Source organism: Oncorhynchus tshawytscha, linkage group LG10 (assembly GCF_018296145.1).
Source record: "Oncorhynchus tshawytscha isolate Ot180627B linkage group LG10, Otsh_v2.0, whole genome shotgun sequence".
Lineage (NCBI taxonomy): Eukaryota > Metazoa > Chordata > Actinopteri > Salmoniformes > Salmonidae > Oncorhynchus > Oncorhynchus tshawytscha.
Genome location: NC_056438.1, coordinates 46,267,105 through 46,286,604, shown reverse-complemented (window position 1 = coordinate 46,286,604; position 19,500 = coordinate 46,267,105). Strand labels below are relative to the sequence as shown.

The 19,500-nt window shown below is 43.5% G+C and overlaps 1 protein-coding gene across 3 annotated transcripts; it reads right to left on the bottom strand.

Annotated features, from left to right (window-relative positions):
* Positions 1-17,572, bottom strand: LOC112260300 (angiopoietin-related protein 4). Of its 3 annotated transcripts, XM_024435296.2 has the most exons (8): positions 17,552-17,572; positions 7,014-7,792; positions 5,920-6,054; positions 5,739-5,829; positions 2,535-2,648; positions 2,184-2,279; positions 1,441-1,719; positions 1-1,300 (listed from the first exon to the last, which is right to left on the bottom strand). In XM_024435296.2, exons 2-8 carry the CDS (start codon positions 7,524-7,526, stop codon positions 1,116-1,118), a joined length of 1,413 nt encoding a protein of 470 aa, XP_024291064.1. In that variant the 5' UTR covers positions 7,527-7,792; positions 17,552-17,572; the 3' UTR covers positions 1-1,115. The 3 variants fall into 3 exon arrangements, with proteins under 3 accessions (XP_024291064.1, XP_024291065.1, XP_024291066.1); XM_024435297.2 differs by lacking the exon at positions 17,552-17,572 and having other exon boundaries at positions 7,014-7,914; XM_024435298.1 differs by lacking the exon at positions 17,552-17,572 and having other exon boundaries at positions 5,920-6,030.
* Positions 17,573-19,500: the final 1,928 nt, after the last annotated feature.

Genomic DNA, 19,500 nt, shown 5'->3' with positions numbered 1-19,500 from the left:
TTCGTTCTTTAAATCATTTTTATTGACTCCTATTGAAGCCAAAAATCAGTTTATTTTCTTTAAAACAAAAACAATTTTACAACTGAAAAACATAAAATAGACTATATAAATTACAAATAGACAATACCAGAAATATATAAAGATTCTTTAAAGCTTTTAAATAAAAGGGAGAAAAAAAAAAACTAAAAGTCATCGACAAAGAACACTAGAGAATGTGACAACGGGTTGCAGTGAAGTTTCATCATACAGAAAGAAACGACTCTGGTCATGTTAAATGCAGTCAATATGACTGAGGAATAAAACGTCTCCACGAGAACGCAACAGTGGAGCAGGAGCTTACTTTGATTCAAAATAAAACTGCAGGGGGAAAAAATTAAAAAAGTGACTTTGTACAAAAGGCTGGAATTGTGCTTTGCTCCATAGAGGAACAGGGAAATGTAGACAAAGAAACCACCATTGTTTAAAAATTCTTAACACACTTTCTGTAATTCTAGTTTACATTGATTATTTATTTACATAATGCCTTTGAATAGCTAATGCCATTACGTTCATGTGGAAAACAACTAATTGTTTCAGTCACCATTTTGGTCCATACAATCAGATTAATAAACTCCACAGTTGCCCCACTTGTACAACTGCAGTGGAGGGCAGTGTTCATGCTGACAACACCATATTCTAGCTAGATGTCACTGCTCAACATCTGGGTAGAGCGCTTGCATTTAAAAACATCTGTCAGATGGGTCTCCACATGTAGAAAATGCGTCGTTTCTTGGAACACAGAACACACGTTGGCACTCGCCTCATTCTGTGCCATTCATTTCCACTAAGGCTGATGCACATGTACTTCTTCACTTCTTAAAACAGACATTTCTGCATTGTTCGGTTGTGTCTGTAGCCGAGAGACTTGAAGACTTTCGAAAAACAAAGCTTTGGAAACACGGGAGCCCATTCAACTATGAGTTCGTTTTGGCCTTTATGATGGCCTTGGCTCTGTTGGAAGCCTCAGTGGGCGAGGCCTGGGATGAGCAGGTCGCTAACCTAACTCGTCGGCCAACTGCCTCTAAAGGTGTTTCAGTTTAAGAAGAGAAAAGTCGGAAGACTGCTGGGTCTCTCCTCTACGACTTATTCTCGATCGCGATGGGTGCGATCATCATGACGGTGGTCTTCAGGGGATAGTATCGGCCACGCCAGGTCTTCCAGAAAACCCCCTGCTTCCTCTGATGCCTCTGCTTGGGAGGAGGGCTCATGAAGTAGCGCCCGTTCAGGTTGGAGCGTCCGCAGTTGCTGAACCACCAGCCACCTGGGGAAAGAGCGCAAACATCTAGTTAGATTGGCATTGGTGCTACATTCCAAATTTGAGTTACTGAGAGATACATCTTGAGACCTCAAGATCAAATTCTGACAAAAAGTTACTTTGAACATGGATAAAGAGGAGCGTACCAGAGAGGTGTTTGGCGCAGTTGGTGTCGCTCTTCTGGTCATTGTCTTGGTCGCGGGTGGAGAAGGGCAGGCCGGAGGCTTCGGTGGCCAGGGAGCTCTCCAGGTTGCCGATGGAGGTCTCCTGGATGTGGAGGGCGTAGTGGCTCTCCTCCCCGCCCAGACGGATGGGGTACTGGACCGTCTCAGAATCGTCCATCCAGTCGGAAAACTTGACCTTGAGGGTGTAGTCCGTGTCTTTTGCCACGGCGTGCATCTTCTCAAGACCAAGCCAGAACTCACCTAGTGAGAGAGAGATTAAAAAAGAAAGAGTTCAGACCTAAGCAGTGGCAGCGTGTGCAAAGTCTGCATACATGTGTCTTCGTTAATTTAAAAGATCTGATCGTAATGAGGCCGGTAATCACTTAATGGAATTTAAAAAGGAATAGAACATGCGATTTGGTCACTTCGGGCACCTAAAGCCGCCAGTGTCATTAAAGCTGCAGATTAGATGGTTGTTTGTGCCAAACCTGCCATATCAAGATCCACCTGATCCCTCGATCTTGACATCTACAATCCTGCATTAGTGTTAGTATCAATACTTGTTAATCAAACTGAACTGGGAGGTTTTCGGGTCAAGAGCGCTGCTCTGTACTGTTCTATGCTGTGGCTACAGGTGGTACTGTTCGAACCTCGGGGTGACCTCGCTAGCTAGCGCCAGTGGAATTTAGTGAGGGAGATGAGAAAAGATAAGAGGATTTATTTACCACTCAGACTGCCAAAGCCGCTCTGGTAGGCCAGCCATAGCTGGTCAAAGTCAACTGAGCCATTCTGGCGCCTCTGGATCACAGTCCAGCCACCTTCTGTAGAGAGGAAGAGTAGTTGGATTAGTCTTGACCATGAGCAATTTACCACAGCCAATTGTCATACATGTAGTGATACAATGTGTTTAAAAACTACGCTTACAGGGAAACCTTATATGGTGACTTGTCCCCTATAGGGGCTTCTGAGCTATCCTTTTGCCTGAAGATAAAGATTGGTTGTTGGACTAGTTAACGATTGTTAGTTAAGCCCTGTAAATAGAACACAAGTGTATAACCCTGGCTAACGTCACTTACCGGCTGTCATTTCACAGCAGACTTCAAAGGATTGGTAGTTTAATGGCTGAATGGTGTACACGCCGCTGGCCGTCTCACCTTTCAGGAACAGCTCATGGCAATCGGAGGCCATCTCTGAAAGAACAAAAAATACAACATGGTTCAGTTTGTCCACACCATATCTCAAATAGTTAGTATCAGTGCCTTTCCTCTACACTGGAACAAATATAAATAAACATAAAAATACATTCTAAATTATTAATTCAACTAGAAAATAAAAACTCTGGGCACTGTTTTCTACTGAGAGACTTCACACTTGTAGGGACATTATTGAAGAACATGGTCTACCTTTCACTTAATAACTAGGTCAGATGTTCAGGAATCAGGATCCACCTGGTTTCCCTATCTGGGATCCAGTGGAGGAGCTTAAAGAGGATGGGCGCATTGTAATGGCTGAAATGGAGTTAAAGGAACGGAGTCAAATTTTAATTTATTTTAGTATGCTACTAGGCAAGTCATGTGTGTAGGCCGTCATTGGAATCAAACATGTGGTTTCCATACCGTTTGATACGGTTTTATTTATGCCATTTCAACCATTACAATGAGCCCCTCCTCCTATAGGTCCTCCCACCAGCCTCCACTGCTGGGATCCCTATCATTGACTTCTCCATTGTAGCTCTCTGGGTCTATGAATGCTTGCAAAAAAGAAGGGGCCTTATCCTGAAGTGTGTTAATCAATAGTTGGATACCCTAACACAGAAAGAGTTCATGTGTTGTGCCCTAGTCCGAACTGGGGGGGGCGATGACGACGACAGCTCCTTGCTTAGTAGTAAACATGACCTTTCTCCCAGTTCCCAAGCAAACTTCCACCTCAGCTGCCTGGCAACTCACATTCCTCTACCCCCTTCTGTCCTCCGTCTCCCCCTCCCCTCCTGTTTGTCACACCTCCCTCACATGCACAGCAGCCAGTCAGTGACAGAAGTGCATGGCCACTGCATGCAAAGGGAATGCTCAGAGAGTGCTAGGAGCATGCTGTCACTGTATGGGATAGAGACAGCGTCAACAAAAGGCCTGGGGAGCCCATTGGATGTAATGTGCCTGATAAGGCATGAGTTGGTGCACAGCACAACCTTAAGTGTTTTCCAGAAAATAGTTCACGTTTATATGATGCTGACTTGAGAGATACTGCATATGTTTATCCGCTATGATGCTCTTTGTCTGCAGCAATCGCCTAAACTATGATTCAAGATTTAAATTGGGACCAATCAATCAATAAATATCAGTTTGACTTGGTTGATATTTGTTTTCAAGTACAAACATGAGCGCCGACCCCGGGACCGCAACACATCCCTCTTCTGGAATGACCCTTCTAGGCGAGGCATGAGCTCTATTGGTTAGCGATGGGTAGTTGTGATTTGCCTTGCGTTCAGGGGTTCTCCTCAACTTTGGCACAGTTGCATTCATCTAGGCCTGAAGAGGCGGGGGTCTACGGGGATGGAGGAGGGGAGAAGGTGGACAGCTGGCTTCTCTGACAGATCTGGGGGAACGGTTGGACATTCCTGAGGGATGGGCGATTATTTGTTTTATGGGAAGGAGTACAAAGTGGAGTGCTGGAAGGATGGAGCAAGGCAGTCCGTGTCATCAAAAACAACAAAGGATGTGTGTGCAAAGCTCACCAGACAAAATTAGACCACCTCCATTTTCTGTTATGACTTTTTTTCTGGCTCTGGCCCAGAGGACCTAATCTGAAGAACATAGCATACTAGATTTGGATATTCACCACTCCCCCCTCCCCGAGCTCTGTCACATTTGTAATCCCTCAGTGATCGGGGTCTATTGTGACCCTGAGATAACACTGTCCGGGACTGCTGAACTCTCCCTTAATGGAAGTGCAGCCAGAGGACTTGTTTCTTTTATAACATTCCTAAAAATCCTGCTGTCAGAACTTGCTGTGAGAGGACTCACTGTGTTCGCCTGAGCGACTGCATCTCCAAGCTCCGGGTTCACTTTTCAACTACTTCATTTAGTGGCTATCAGACAGTGGGAAATATTTTGATATAACCACGAATGATGTTGCTTGGGATTGAGAGAGAGCGATACATTACTTGTTTTTAACAGGGAATATATTGAAATGGTACAACAATGGTACTTTCTTCTTCAATGAACTCTTGAGTCGGTCAATCGCAGATCTGACCAACATCCATGAAGTGGCATGGTTTGCATAGGGATCATTCAGAGGGATATATAAACTCTTCTAATTTCCTGTATAGTCATATTGATTCATTCATATCCCTTCATGCTGGATTTTTAGTTTGACCACCCCTCTGAGGACTAAACAGGAACTTGCCACGAGTTAGCCCTAATCCTTGTTCCATTGCCAGAAACCATGAGTCAACTCTATACCGCCCTGATGAAAGCCCACGTGATGAGTAGGCCGCTGTAGTACGTTTCAGATGCGAACAGCTGCCTGACGTAGGTTGTACTGTAGGTGGAGGAGCTCATGATTACCTTTACAATTACTGCACTGCAGTATTTAGTAAGACGGGGTAGCCTCACTTAATGTATACTTCCTGATGTGATCTTTTTCTTCATACTGTGAATACATGCTATTTTCTGTGAACCCAATGAAAAACACCCAATGGGCACAGATGTCAGTTCATTTGTTTTGAGTCGTCAACTAACATGAATTCAACGTGAAATCAACCAAATAATGTCATTGGATTTAAGTTAAAAGTTGGGTGACAAAAATACAAAATGTCCCTATGTTGATGACTTTTTGCAAATCCAATCAGTTTTCCACATTGATTCAACGTTATCACATCACATTTTTTGTTGTTGAATTTACATGGAAAAATGTCCCTAATGTCGCGTTCAAAACAACTGGGAAATCAGACATCTCCGAATTATGTCTTCAGTGCGTTCAAGACAACTGGAAACTTGTGAAAAAACAAGCTCCGACTGGGATTCATCAGATTGTGATTCCATCATCTGTGCACAATTTCTCGTGAGTTTTGGGCAGTAAAATGCGTGCATACAATAATCTGATGATTAAAGCTAATAAGCCTATACTTCAAGTAATGTAGGGACAACTCCAGTTAAAGTTGACGTTTTAAGCATCTTTACTGTCCCTAAGCAGATGGCATGGGACGGGAGGTCAGTATTTGTCTGGGTGTCTTAAAAGTCAATTGAGTCAACGGATTCGACATGAAGCTTGGTTTTACTTACCGATGGGTGAGTCGCGCTGCTCAATGCTACCATTGTGAACGGCCTCCTCTGGTTTCCGCCTGAATGCTGGTCTCTCTTTTGTCAGCTGAATCTGAGGAAGCAAGAAAACAAAGCTTTAAATAATTCATACAAAACAATCGCATAAATCATGATAAATGTTCAAATGGACTGTGTTCCACACCTGGTTTTGCAGGGTTCTGATGCGCACGTTCTGCTTGTCAAGTTTATCTTGCTGGAGTCGGACTCTGTTGACCAGGTCATCAATACGTTTATTCTGAGCTTCCAGCATCCACTGAAAGAAAACAGAAAGGGTACCCTGTAACGTAATTGTAAGTAGCCTAGGTTACTTATAACATGATTAGCCCACATTGAACTGCTAGACTATATCCAGAAAACACAACTCATATCCTTCGGAGCACATGTCCAAAATCAACGCTGGCATTTGTATTTTCCAACCGGGTGGTTTGGTTACATAACGCGGGGTTTTCCACCCCCAAAATGGCCATAACAATACATTCTTTCAAGTTCAGGTGCTATTGCAGCTGTAAACCATTTATAAAATCAAGCGTGACATTTTCCTAAATTGGACCATGTTCCAAATATCACGGTTTAAAAATTAGGCGTGCAGTTCCTTTTTGTCTGGCAAGATTTTGCGTTCTCTCTACACGTAGTCCAAGCTCTTCAGCACAATAGTAACACACCCACTGGCGTGCCTTCTGTACAGTCCCAGTGACTCAAGGGTTTGCTGGAGATCTTTCTTTACTGTAATCTGAATATCTTTGGGTCAATGGAAATAATGCCAGACCCATATGTTCTTGTCCATCAAAGTGCATCACACGGCCCCCTCCACTTGTTTTTCTGAAGATGGGTAGTGGTAGCGAATAGGCAATTTGTCAAACTATTATTCAGGACTGATGTAAAATAGTAACCTACTGTATTAAGCATGACTTGATGTTAATCGATTCATCTATTTTCTGTGATGTTTTGTCATGTAGCACAGTGAATGAATAGGCCAGGCTGTTTACTGTAAAAAATAATAATTTGTAATGCCTTCATACAATTGAAATGATTGGATACAATGTCAACTGCAAGCTTGCAAGTGCAAGTAAGCTTACAAAAGGGGGAGAAATGCAGCAAATCAGCTCAGTCTGTCTTGTCAGTAGTAACTTTCTCAGGTTGTTTGCTCTCCTTTCACATCAAATGCGCAATTTGTATTATAGCTTTTTCAGACAGAAAAACATAGTATCCCCAAATAGTCTTGGATTCCAACCTTACCTGAATGATGCGGGCATCGCTGTAGTTGCCTGCATTCATGTCGGGCAGCCCCTCTCCCTGCAGCATGCCATCCACCTTCTCCTCCAGCTTGTTCATCCGCTCATCCACCCTCTTCCTCTCCTGCTGCATCTCCTCTGTCCTCTCCCTCAGCTCGGCCGTCACGTTGAGCACCTGGACTTCCCTGTCCTCCAGCCCCCGGGCCCGGGCCTTCAGTGCGTCGCCCTCCTCCTGCAGCCTCTGACCCTCCTGGCCCAGGTCGGCCACGGTACCGTTGAAGGCCTTCAGCTTGGCAGTGATATCCCTCATCTGGCCCTTGGTCTTGTCCACATGCTCCTTGAGCCCCTGACCCAGCTGGAGCAGGCCGTGGGCGATCACGTTCACATCGTCCCACGCCGCATATTGCACCCTCTTCTCCTTCCCGCCAGCGGCCAAGCCTCCTCTCCTCTCGAAGGGGTTGCCGGTGGCCATCAGAATGACCAGACACAGAGTCACAGTTACTAGTGTTGTCTTCATTGTCGCTTGCTTTCCTTTGTTTGTTCGTTCGTTGACTCGGTTTCTTTGGTTGGTTTTATCCTCCGGTGGTTTGCAGAGGCATGCAAAGTGTGCACCCTTTCCAGTTGGTTACTAGATCTCAAGCTCCTACTTCTCTGTGAGGAGCACTTCAGTTTTATACTTTCAGAGCCCTTCAACTCCAGCCAGCTGGCTGATCTGATTGGCTGGCTGAGCAGAGGGGGGAGATCTGCTCTCTGGTTTCTCCCCAACTCTTGTCTAGAGGAGGACTGGGAGGGGAGCACATGATGTAACAATGAAGCTGGTTTCCATCATTACCCTTAGAATACAGTAAAGAAAGAGATTTCCGGGCAAACCCTTGCCATGCACAGCTGTATGATAAAGACAGCTTTTTGTGCAAACACATTAGAATGTATTGATGATCATAAGGATGTTAAACAGAAAGCTACTGTCTCTATAATGTTTCTATCATTCCGTACCCAGAAAGGGGTTCAGACTTGTCAGTACACTAGAAATTGACAATCAGACAGCTGTATGACATGGGATAGATTGACGCACTTTGAACACATCATGATGTAACAAAGAATGTGGGTCACATCAAACAAGATAGGAAAGCCATACAGGCTGATTAAAAAATATATGTATACTAAACAAAAATATAAATGCAACAATTTCAGATTTGACTGAGTTACAGTTCATATAAAGAAATTTGTGAATTGAAATACATTTATTAGGCCCAAATCTATTAATTTCACATGACTGGGCACTGGTGCAGCCATGGGTGGGCCTTGGAGGGCATCGGCCCACCCACTTAGCAGCCAGGCCCAGCTAATCACAATGAGTTTGTTCCTCAAAATGAGTTTGGTTCCCTTAACTAAAGGCTGCTCTCCCTAGGTTGATAGAGACACGAGGGACCTCGAGTTAACCAACCCTGTGAACGGGTTTGGTGCCCAGTATTTTTCTACTTTAACAGAGAAGTGAGATAATGTTGCAAGTTTGTGCACAAGAGCTTTGTCAACAAAAAGGGAGAAGTGACGTGATCCACGGGAATTAAGAGGTCTAGCCGCCCTTCTAATAAAGGATGCAGCGATGAGTATTAAACCTGTCACCTGTGATTGACACTGACATCGATTTCTTTGTTGTTGATCATGTGTTACGGGGTGACTTGACCGTAATATAGCAATGACACAATTTACCATTATTCCCCATACGATAAGAAAAGGGATTTAGATAAATCAGTGGTTTTAAACAACTCAATGTTACATTGCATATTCATTTGCAGAGTTAAGAATTTGGCTGAATATAATGCAGTTTGGGAATAAACATTGTCTTGCTTCCTCCATAAAGAAAAATAACTGATTGTACTTCATTTACTGAAGCACTTCTTAACACACTCCGTGTCGATTGTAGATATTAGCGCTTATTAGAAAACGCATCCATCAAAGTACAACGAGAGCTTTTTTTCTGCGACAGTGTTACCTGAGTCGGCTTAATCATGTGGCTGGGATAGAATGAACCCGATTGCGGTTGTGTGAAGTCATTGGCAATGTGTTGGAAGTCAGGGGGAACGTGCTGCATAATTTGGCCGGAGTGCTCCTCTTTAGGCCTGCCGCGAGGCAGGAGCAGTGTGAGAATTAGGGGAAAGTTCACCACAGAGAATGCCTACATTATATGGTAATTCCCAAGGCCCAGATTTAACTGCCGGGGAGCAAGTAGGCAATTCACGAGCTGGGGCCAGACCACAAAGAAAAGGAGTTAACCCTCTCATGTCCGTGGTGGAGGCTAAGTAGGTGAAAGGTAACTGGGAAAGCTTCCTACAGTGCTTGGCAGTGAAACTCACTTCAACTGAACTGTACATCCTGGACCGAACATCCATTCGTTTGATAAAGGCTCAGGGACTTTATGAAGACGGTCAAATAACTTTTTGTTTCAGCGAAACAAATAGGCTTTTGTTGTCCAATTTTTAGGAAGGATATAGACTTACTGTAAACAAGAATGTAAACAGTTTGCTTTGGTACCATTTGCTTACGCAAAATTAGTGATGTAGCCAGAAATTTGTTGGTGGGTGGGCCTGCAGGAATGTGGATGTACCCCCCCCCCCACCACACACACACACACACACACACACACACAATTTGTCGCGCAAAGAGAAACATGTTTTATATTTCAATTATAGGTGTGTTGTTGACTGTGGTAAAGGCACTGGATTATGAGCGGTCTTGTTTGCTAAATGAAGAGTGCAGTGACATGTGCCTAAATGCAGTCATATTGGAGTGGTTTATTGGGGGTGTGGCTTTCAGTTAGTTTTTATTGGTGAATTCCTGTCAAGTTCATGTGTCATGTTATATTTCATCAAATCTGACTAACGCAGTGCACTGGTTGCTATGAATTCTATCTGTTGGTGTTTGCATGTTTAATTGAAAACACATAACGTCCTATTTGGAACATAACTTCTCTATTTTATTGGGTGGGCCTGGTTCCCCAGTGGGTTGTGCCTATGCCCATGCGCTAAAAGTTATCTAATATGATTTATAAGGTCAGAGTAACTGACAGAGACTATTTGAAAGGAAACAGATGTTGTGTTGCTGAAAGCTTTTGAAAAGCTAACACAAACCCCCCCCAATAAACGGAAAAGCTGAGAAATGTTTTGTTTCTGGCAGGAACATGCAATAACACTGTAGCCTAACCACAAACGTGTGGCCTTATCTCAAGACTAGGAATATCGAAATAATGTTGCGAACACAAATTGAACAAAAACACTCACTGGTTACTGATTTTTATATGGAAAGAATATGCATGTGCTTCATTACAGATGGCGGGAAGGGAATTGGCAGGTGTAAAGGGCTAGAACAGAGTTCTGCATTTGGGGACTGGAAGGTTCCCCTAGCTTTCTACTGCCTTTTTGCTGGTGCACGCACCGCACGTCGTGCCTGGGCCTGATGACGTCTGAGACAAGCCAGAGGAAGTGACCCACTGCATACTGTGCTAATGTGGTTCTGCAAGTCAAAAGGTTATTTCAAATATAAGTAGTTGTTTCACCGGTAATGTGACTGATGGACTGTGTCACGAACCACAGACCGTTCTAGCCACGTCATTCAGTCAGTGTTAGAAGTTGGCTTTAAATATGTTTATACAGTTGAAGTCGGAGGTTTACATACACTTAGGTTGGAGTCATTAATACTCATTTTTCAACCACTCCCCAAATTTCTTGTTAACAAACTATAGTTTTGGCAAATCTGTTAGGACATCTTCTTTGTGCATGACACAAGCAATTTTTCTAACAATTGCTAACAGACAGATTATTTCACTTACAATTCACTGTATCACAATTCCAGTGGGTCAGAAGTTTACATACACTAAGTTAACCGTGCCTTTAAACTGCTTGGAAAATTCCAGAAAGTGATGTCATGGCTTTAGAAGCTTCTGATAGGCTAATTGGAGGTGTACCTGTGGATGTATTTCAAGGCCTACCTTCAAACTCAGTGCCTCTTTGCGTTGATATCATGGAAAAATCCAAAGAGATCAGCCAAGACCTCAGAAAAAAAATTGTAGACCACCACAAGCCTGGTTCATCCTTGGGAGCAATTTCCAAACGCCTGAAGGCACCACGTTCATTTGTACAAACAATAGCACACAAGTATAAACACCATGGGACCACACAGTCGTCATTGGGACTGTGGTTAGAGCGTTGGACTAGTAACTGAAAGGTTACAAGATCAAATCCCAGAGGTACAAGGTAAAAATCTGTCTTTCTGCCCCTGAACAAAGCAGTTAACCCACTGTTCCTAGGCTGTCATTGAAAATAAGAATTTGTTCTAAACTGACTTGCCTAGTTAAATAAAGGGCAAATAAATACCGCTCAGGAAAGAGATGCATTCTGTCAAAGTGCAAATCAATCCCAGAACAACAGCAAAGGACCTTGTGAAGATGCTGGAGGAAACGGGTACAAAAATATCTATATCTACAGTAAAACAAGTCTTATATCGACATAACCTGAAAGGCTGCTCAGCAAGGAAGAAGCCACTGCTCCAAAACCGCTATCAAAAAGCCAGACTACGGTTTGCAACTGCACATGGGGACAAATATCGTACTTTTTAGAGCAATGTCCTCTGGTCTGATGAAACAAAAATGGAACTGTTTGGCCATCATGACCATCGTTATGTTTGGAGGAAAAAGGGGGAGGCTTGCAAGCCGAAGAACACCATCCCAACCGTGAAGCACGGGGGTGGCAGCATCATGTTGTGGGGGTGCTTTGCTGCTGGAGGGACTGGTGCACTTCACAAAATAGATGGCATCATGAGGTTGGAAAATTACGTGGATATATTGAAGCAACATCTCAAGACATCAGTCAGGAAGTTAAAGCTTGGTCGGAAATGGGTCTTTCAAATGGACAATGACCCCAAGCATACTTCCAAAGTTGTAGCATAATGGCATAAGGACAACAAAGTCAATCATATAGAACGTTTATGGGCAGAACTGAAAAAGTGTGTGCGAGCAAGGAGGCCTACAAACCTGACTCAGTTACACCAGCTCTGTCAGGAGGAATGGGCCAAAATTTACCCAACTTATTGTGGGAAGCTTGTGGAAGGCTCCCCAAAACTTTTGACCCAAGTTAAACAATTTAAAGGCAATACACTCAATTAGAATTTGGTTCATGTAAACTTCTGACCCACTGGGAATGTGATGAAAGAATAAAAGCTGAAATAAATCATTCTCTCTACTATTATTCTGACATTTCACATTCTTAAAATAAAGTGATGATTCTAACTGACCTAATATGACATTTTTACTAGGATTAAGTGTCAGGAATTGTGAAACTGAGTTGAAATGTATTTGGCTAAAGTGTATGTAAACTTCAGACTTCACCTGTATAGATGTTTTCCCGTGTTGCTGGTGATTATCAATATTTATTTGGTTTCTTATTTGGGGATGTTTGTCCCCCATGGGTCCAATATATTTTGGGCAGGGATTGTGAGAGGAATGATAACTCAGGTGATGTAATTACCATTCCACAAATAAACATGTACAGTAGATTAATACCTCAAGCCTTATCTTTATAATGCTTAAGTTCTTTCCAGGAAGAATCACCATACTCTTTAACATGGTCCTCCATAACAAAACAAGATTCTCTTGATTTTGAGTCTTAATTACATTATGGAAGAGAACCAGCATACAAAATACAAACCAGTGAAGGAAGCAATCAATATTCTCCGTCAATAGTTATAAGCAGGACATTCCTAGGACAGACTAAACAGGATTTTAACTAAGAAAAGTCAAGGATGCTGGAGGCTACGGGAATATGACGCATTCCAGCCGTCTGTGACTGATCACCGGAACCACAACTACAGCTGCTTATTCAATTTCAAAATGGACGTTCCCCCAGCTTGACAACCTTTAACCTAGATTCCAAATGCAGAACATTTGTACAGCCAACTGAAGGAGAAGCATCCAGCTGCAGATTATGTGTGCTGACGCTGCCTGGTCTGCTAATCGGAAAACGCATGTGCGTGCTCCTCAGATGGTATTTTAGCATCTCACAGCAGAGATCCTTTTAAAGTGTAAATTCAGATAGCCATGCCTGCTTCCCCCTCAGGACTTAGTGGTTTGGCGGCCCCAGGCAGAGGCCAGTTTGTAATGGGTTAAAAGTTATTATTATAAAACTGTAAAAACATATTACCTTTTAATGTGCCATGAATACAACCAGTCATATTTTCATCTGATTTGTCAAACGAAACCTGCTTTTTGAAGTGTTATCTTCTCACATTCATCAACAATTATTCCAGCATCCGAACAGTGTACTGTGCACCCGCCAACGTTCCTTCAATTTGCAAGTGTCTGAAACTTTTTTAAATGTTTTTAATTTTCTTAAATTTCACCTTCTTATTTAACCAGGATAGCCAGATGAGAATAAGTTCTCATTTACAACTGCGACCTGGCCAAGATAAAGCAAAGGCAGTGTGACAAAATCAACACAGAGTTACACATGGGATAAACAAACGTACAGTCAATAACATAATAGAAAAATCTGTATACAGTGTGTGCAAATAAAGTAAGGAGGTAAGGCAATAAAATAGGCCATAGTAGCGAAGTAATTACAATTTAGTAGTTAACACTGGAGTGATAGATGTGCAGATGAGGATGTACAAGTGGAAATACTGGTGTGCAAAAGAGCAGAAAAACAAAAACAAATATGGGACGAGGTAGGTAGTTGGTTGGATGGGCTATTTACAGCTGCAGCGATCGGTAAGCTGCTCTGACAGCTGATGCTTAAAGTTAGTGAGGGAGATATAAGTCTCCAACTTCAGTGATTTTTGCAATTAGTTCCAGTCATTGGCTGCAGAGAATTGGAAGGTAAGGTGGCCAAAGGAGGTGTTGGCTTTGGGGATGGCCAGTGAAATATACCTGCTGGAGCGCGTGCTACGGGTGGGTGTTGCTATGGTGACCAGTGAGCTGAGATCAGGCGGAGCTTTACCTAGCAAAGACTTATAGATGACCTGGAGCCAGTGGGTTTGGCGACGAATATGTAGCGAGGACCAGCTAACGAGAGCATACAGGTCGCAGTGGTGGGTAGTATATGGGGATTTGGTGACAAAACGGATGACACTGTGATAGACTGCATCCAATTTGCAGAGTAGAGTGTTAAAGGCTATTTTGTAAATTACATTGCTGAAGTCAAGGATCGGTAGGATAGTCAGATTTACGAGGGTATGTTTGGCAGCATGAGTGAAGGAGGCTTTGTTTGGATTGAAGATGCTTAATATGAGTCTGGAAGGAGAGTTTACAGTCTAGCCAGACACCTAGGTATTTGTAGTTGTCCGCATATTCCGCAAGTCAGAACCGTCCAGAGTAGTGATGCTGGACGGGCGGGCAGGTGCGGGCAGCGATCGGTTGAAGAGCATGCATTTAGTTTAACTTGCATTTAAGAGCAGTTGGAGGCCACGGAAGGAGAGTTGTATGGCATTGAAGCTCGTCTTGAGGTTAGGTAACACAGTGTCCAAAGAAGGGCCAGAAGTATACAGAATGGTGTTGTCTGCGTAGAGGTGGATTAGAGAATCACCCGCAGCAAGAGCGACATTATTGATATATACAGAGAAAAGAGTCGGCCCGAAAATTGAACCCTGTGGCACCCCCATAGAGACTGCCAGAGGTCCGGACAACAGGGCCTCCAATTTGACACACTGAACTCTATCTGAGAAGTAGTTGGTGAACCAGGCGAGGCAGTCATTAGAGAAACCAAGGTTGCACCTGTAACCAGCTCAGAAACCAGATTGCATAGCGGAGAAGGTACAGTGGGATTCGAAATGGTCGGTGATCTGTTTGTTAACTTGGCTTTCGAAGACTTTAAAAAGGTAGGGCAGGATGGATATAGGTCTGTAACAGTTTGGGTCTAGTGTCTCCCCCTTTGAAGAGGGGGATGACCACGGCCGCTTTCCAATCTTTAGGAACCTCAGACGATACGAAAAGAGAGGTTGAACAGGCTAATAATAGGGGTTGCAACAATGGCGGTGGATCATTTTAGGAAGAGAGGGTCCAGATTGTCTAGCTCAGCTGATTTGTAGGGATCCAGATTTTGCAGCTCTATATCAGAACATCTGGATTTTGGTGAAGGAGAAGCAGGGGGGGCTTGGGCCAGTTGCTGCGGGGAGTGCAGAGCTGTTGGCCGGGGTAGGGGTAGCCAGGTGGAAAGCATGGCCGGCCGTAGAGAAATGCTTATTGAAATTCTAGATTATTGTGGTGACAGTGTTTCCTAGCCTCAGTGCAGTGGGCAGCTGGAAGGAGGTGCTCTTATCCTCCACGGACCTTTACAGTGTCCCAGAACCTTTTGGAATTAGTGCTGCAGGATGCAAGTTTCTGTTTGAAAAACTATTTCGCCGGAGATAGCCTCTGAGTGAGCGAAACAGCGTCCCTCTGTCTTACTATATGTAGCCTATTTATCTGGTGCTGTCTGGCCAAAAAGTAACATGTCATACTCTTTCTGGCCAGACAGCATCAGATACATGGGCTACACATACATGTCCTCTGCCTTGACAGCGATGGCAGTATTAACAGCCAGCATTTTTATGGAAGAAATGCGTTGGGGGGTCCTCAAGCGAGGAAATTATTGAGGCCTGAGGCAATTTCCTCTTCTGCCTAATGGTAAGTCTGCAACTGCCATCATGTTAGCAAGCAGGCTAGGGAGTGCTTGGTAACAGCCAATCCAGTAGGGGCTGGAAAATACAGTGAGCTTCGATTGATCAATAGCAACATGATGTCGCAGAGTATTTGCATGAAGTTCAGCTTTCCCCAGCTGTTCACGTCCTTCACGTACTGCTCAAACCGCCCAACGGTCACCCGCCCACTTTGCTTCCTTCATTGAAAATGACTTGGTTTCCATTGTTTCATCACCCTCAACGTACTATGCTATGTGGATCTCTTGTGTTAGTTGGTATGTTCTGTGTGTGCACGCAACCTGAACTCGCAACGTTTCCAGGGCGGCCGTGTGCTACGCACGTACAAGTGGTGCGCACTAGCTCTGCTACAGGATGTTATATTAGTGTGTTTAGTATTGTAGTGGTCCAAGTTGGGAGAACAATGACTGGGAAGTGGGAGAGCTAGCTAGCTAGGTGTTCAGGATGAATTTAGTTTGGATAATGTTTGGACAGAATGTTAACACCAAAAATCACTACAACCAAGCAATCACTGTTGTGCTTTAGCTGTCACCTTGATAAATTGACTAAACTGACTAGCTAGCTAGTAGCTTAGCAGCTAGCGAGCAGCGCCAGCTAGTACTACCACAGATAGAACAATGAGCCTGATGTTTCACTGGATGTATAAATCTGAAGCATCCGGTTTGCATTTCCACTCACTACCAATTGACGGGCTGCCCCCAGGTGGTAAGGGTAGGTAACAACACATCCGCCACCCTGATCCTCAACACGGGGGCCCCTCAGGGGTGCGTGCTCAGCCCCCTCCTATACTCCCTGTTCACTCATGACTGCATGGCCAGGCACAACTCCAACACCATCATTAAGTTTGCCGATGACACAACAGTGGTAGGCCAGATCACCGACAACGACGAGACAGCCTATAGGGAGGAGGTCAGAGACCTGGCCGTGTGATGCCAGAACAACAACCTCTCCCTCAACGTGATCAAGACAAAGGAGATGATTGTGGACAACAGGAAAAGGAGGACTGAGCACGCCATCATTCTCATTGACGGGCTGTAGTGGAACAGGTTGAGAGTTTCACGTTCCTTGGTGTCCACATCACCAACAAACTAACATGGTCCAAGCACACCAAGACAGTTGTGAAGAGGGCACGACAAAACATATTCCCCCCCAGGAGACTGCAAAGATTTGGCATGGGTCCTCAGATCCTCAAAAGGTTCTACAGCTGCACCATCGAGAGCATCCTGACTTGTTGCATCACTGCCTGGTATGGCAACTGCTCGGCCTCCGACCGCAAGGCACTACAGAGGGTAGTGGGTACTGCCCAGTACATCACTGGGGCCAAGCTTCCTTCCATCCAGGACCTCTATAACAGGCGGTGTCAGAGGAAGGTCCTAAAAATTGTCAGACTCCAGCCACCCTAGTCATAGACTGTTCTCTCTGCTACCTTATGGCAAGCGGTACCAGAGTGCCAAGTCTAGGTCCAAGAGGCTTCTAAACATCTTCTACACCCCAAGCCATAAGACTCCTGAACATCTAATCAAATGACTACCCAGACCATTTGCAATGCCCCCCCCCCCTTTTTTACACTGCTGCTACTCTCTGTTTATTATCTATGCATAGTCACTTTAATAACTCTACCTACATGTACATATTACCTGACTAACCGGTGCCCCCGCACATTTGACTCTGTATAGCCTCACTATTGTTATTTTACTGCTGCTATTTCATTATCTGTTACTTTTATTTCTTTAGGTATTGTTCTTAATAGCATTGTTGGTTAAGGGCTTGTAAGTAAGCATTTCACTGTTGTATTCGGCACACGTGACAAATAAAATGTAATTTAACCTGCCACACACACACGTATAGTTTGACACTCACCACATATGCTGCTGCTTCCGTCTCATCTATCCTGTTGCCTGGTCACTTTACCCCTACATAGCTCAATTACCTCGTACCCCTGCACAGCGACTCAGTACTGGTACTCCCTGTATATAGCCATGTTATTGTTATTTGGTATTTATTCCGCCTGTCACTATTTCTATTTGGTATTAAACAAACGATCTCTAACTGCGTTGTTGGATAAGGGCCTGTAAGTAAGCCTTTCACTGTTTGTCTACACCTGTTGCTAACGAAACACGTGACACAAAAATTTGATTTCTTGACGACCTTGCATCTCTTTGTGGTGTGGGGAACACAAAAAAAACACCATTTAGTCATCACTGGTAAAAAATACATCTAAAAAAATCTCCTTCACACTCTCTCAAACGTGCGGATGTGAAGGAGTTTGAAAACGTGCAGAGATTCACGTGTGACTATGTGACTACCGGTAATTTGATGATTTGCGTTATGCTTAGTGTAAACCAAGTTGGAGAGTCATACATGGAAAAACTCACTCCTGCCCTCTTGTGGTGCAATTGCATGACAACTTATGCTCAAATTCGGAAAAGGCAGAGGAGCCCCATCAGCGATTTCCCTACTTATCTGTCCTCAGTCTAAATACCATACCACACCGAAGCAAATCGAAGCCAGGACTTTTCCCCCTCTCATCCCAAGAGACGAGACTATTTCAGTTCACCGCTGCATACTCAGCACCTCCCAAGCAGAAGTGGTGAGAGAGAGGATTCCTGTGAGGGCTTAGCAGATGCTGTCTATCTTGGAGGGGAAAGGTCTCCAGTGTGTCGGAACCCACATCAGAGGCTTGCTCTTCAATGTTTGACCGCTGCTTCTTTGAGTCCATTGTGCCAAACTTCTCACATTTGTTTTTGTATACATTTGCGCACCTCCTATTCTAAAAATTCATATGTGATGCATATAACATTCTTTAAATATAAAGCATAGGAGTGGGCGATGTAACAGAATCATTTGAACGTAAGAATATAGAATAGGACAGAATATCCAGACCATATAGGATTTTTTCCCCCCGGTTTTTATCATTGGAAATTTGAGGAGTATAGTAAATGTATGCTTGCAATAAACGATCTTGTCAACGATCTACACAAAATACTCTGTCAAAGTGGAAGAAAAATTCTAACATTTGTAAAAAATAAAATAAAATTTAAATAATGAAAAAAACAACACATCTTCATTAGACAACTATTCAACCCCTGAGTCAGTGCATGTTAGAATCACATTTTGTGAGCAATTGCAGCTGTGAGTCTTTCTGGGTCTTTAACTTTCCACACCTGGATTGTGCAACATTTGACCATTATTCTTTTCATAATTCTTCAAGCTCTGTCAAATTGGTTGTTGATCATTGCTAGACAACCATTTTCAGGTCTTGCCATATATTTTCAAGCAGATTTATGTCAACACTGTAATTAGGCCACTCAGGAACATTCACTGTTTTCTTGGTAAGCAACTGCAGTGTATATTTGTGTTTTCAGGTTTTTGGCCTGCTGGAAGGTGAATTCATCTCCCAGTGTCTGGTGGAAAGCAGACTGATCCAGTTTTTCCTCTAGGATTTTGCCTGTGCTTAGCTCCATTCCGTTTCCTTTTTATCCTGAAAAACTCCCCAGTCCTTAACGATTACAAGCATTACCATAAAATGATGCAGCCATACACTATGCATGAAAATATGGAGAGTGGTTCTCAGTAATGTGTTCTATTGGATTTGTCCCAAACATAACACTTAATATTCAGGACATTTTTTGAAGTATTACTTTAGTGTTTTGTTGCAAACAGGATGCATGTTTTGGAATATTTTTAACCTGTACAGACTTCCTTCTTTTCACTATGTCAATTATGTTAGTATTGTGGAGTAACTACAATGTTGGGGATCCATCCTCAGTTCTCCTATCACAGCTATTAAACTCTGTAACAGTTATAAA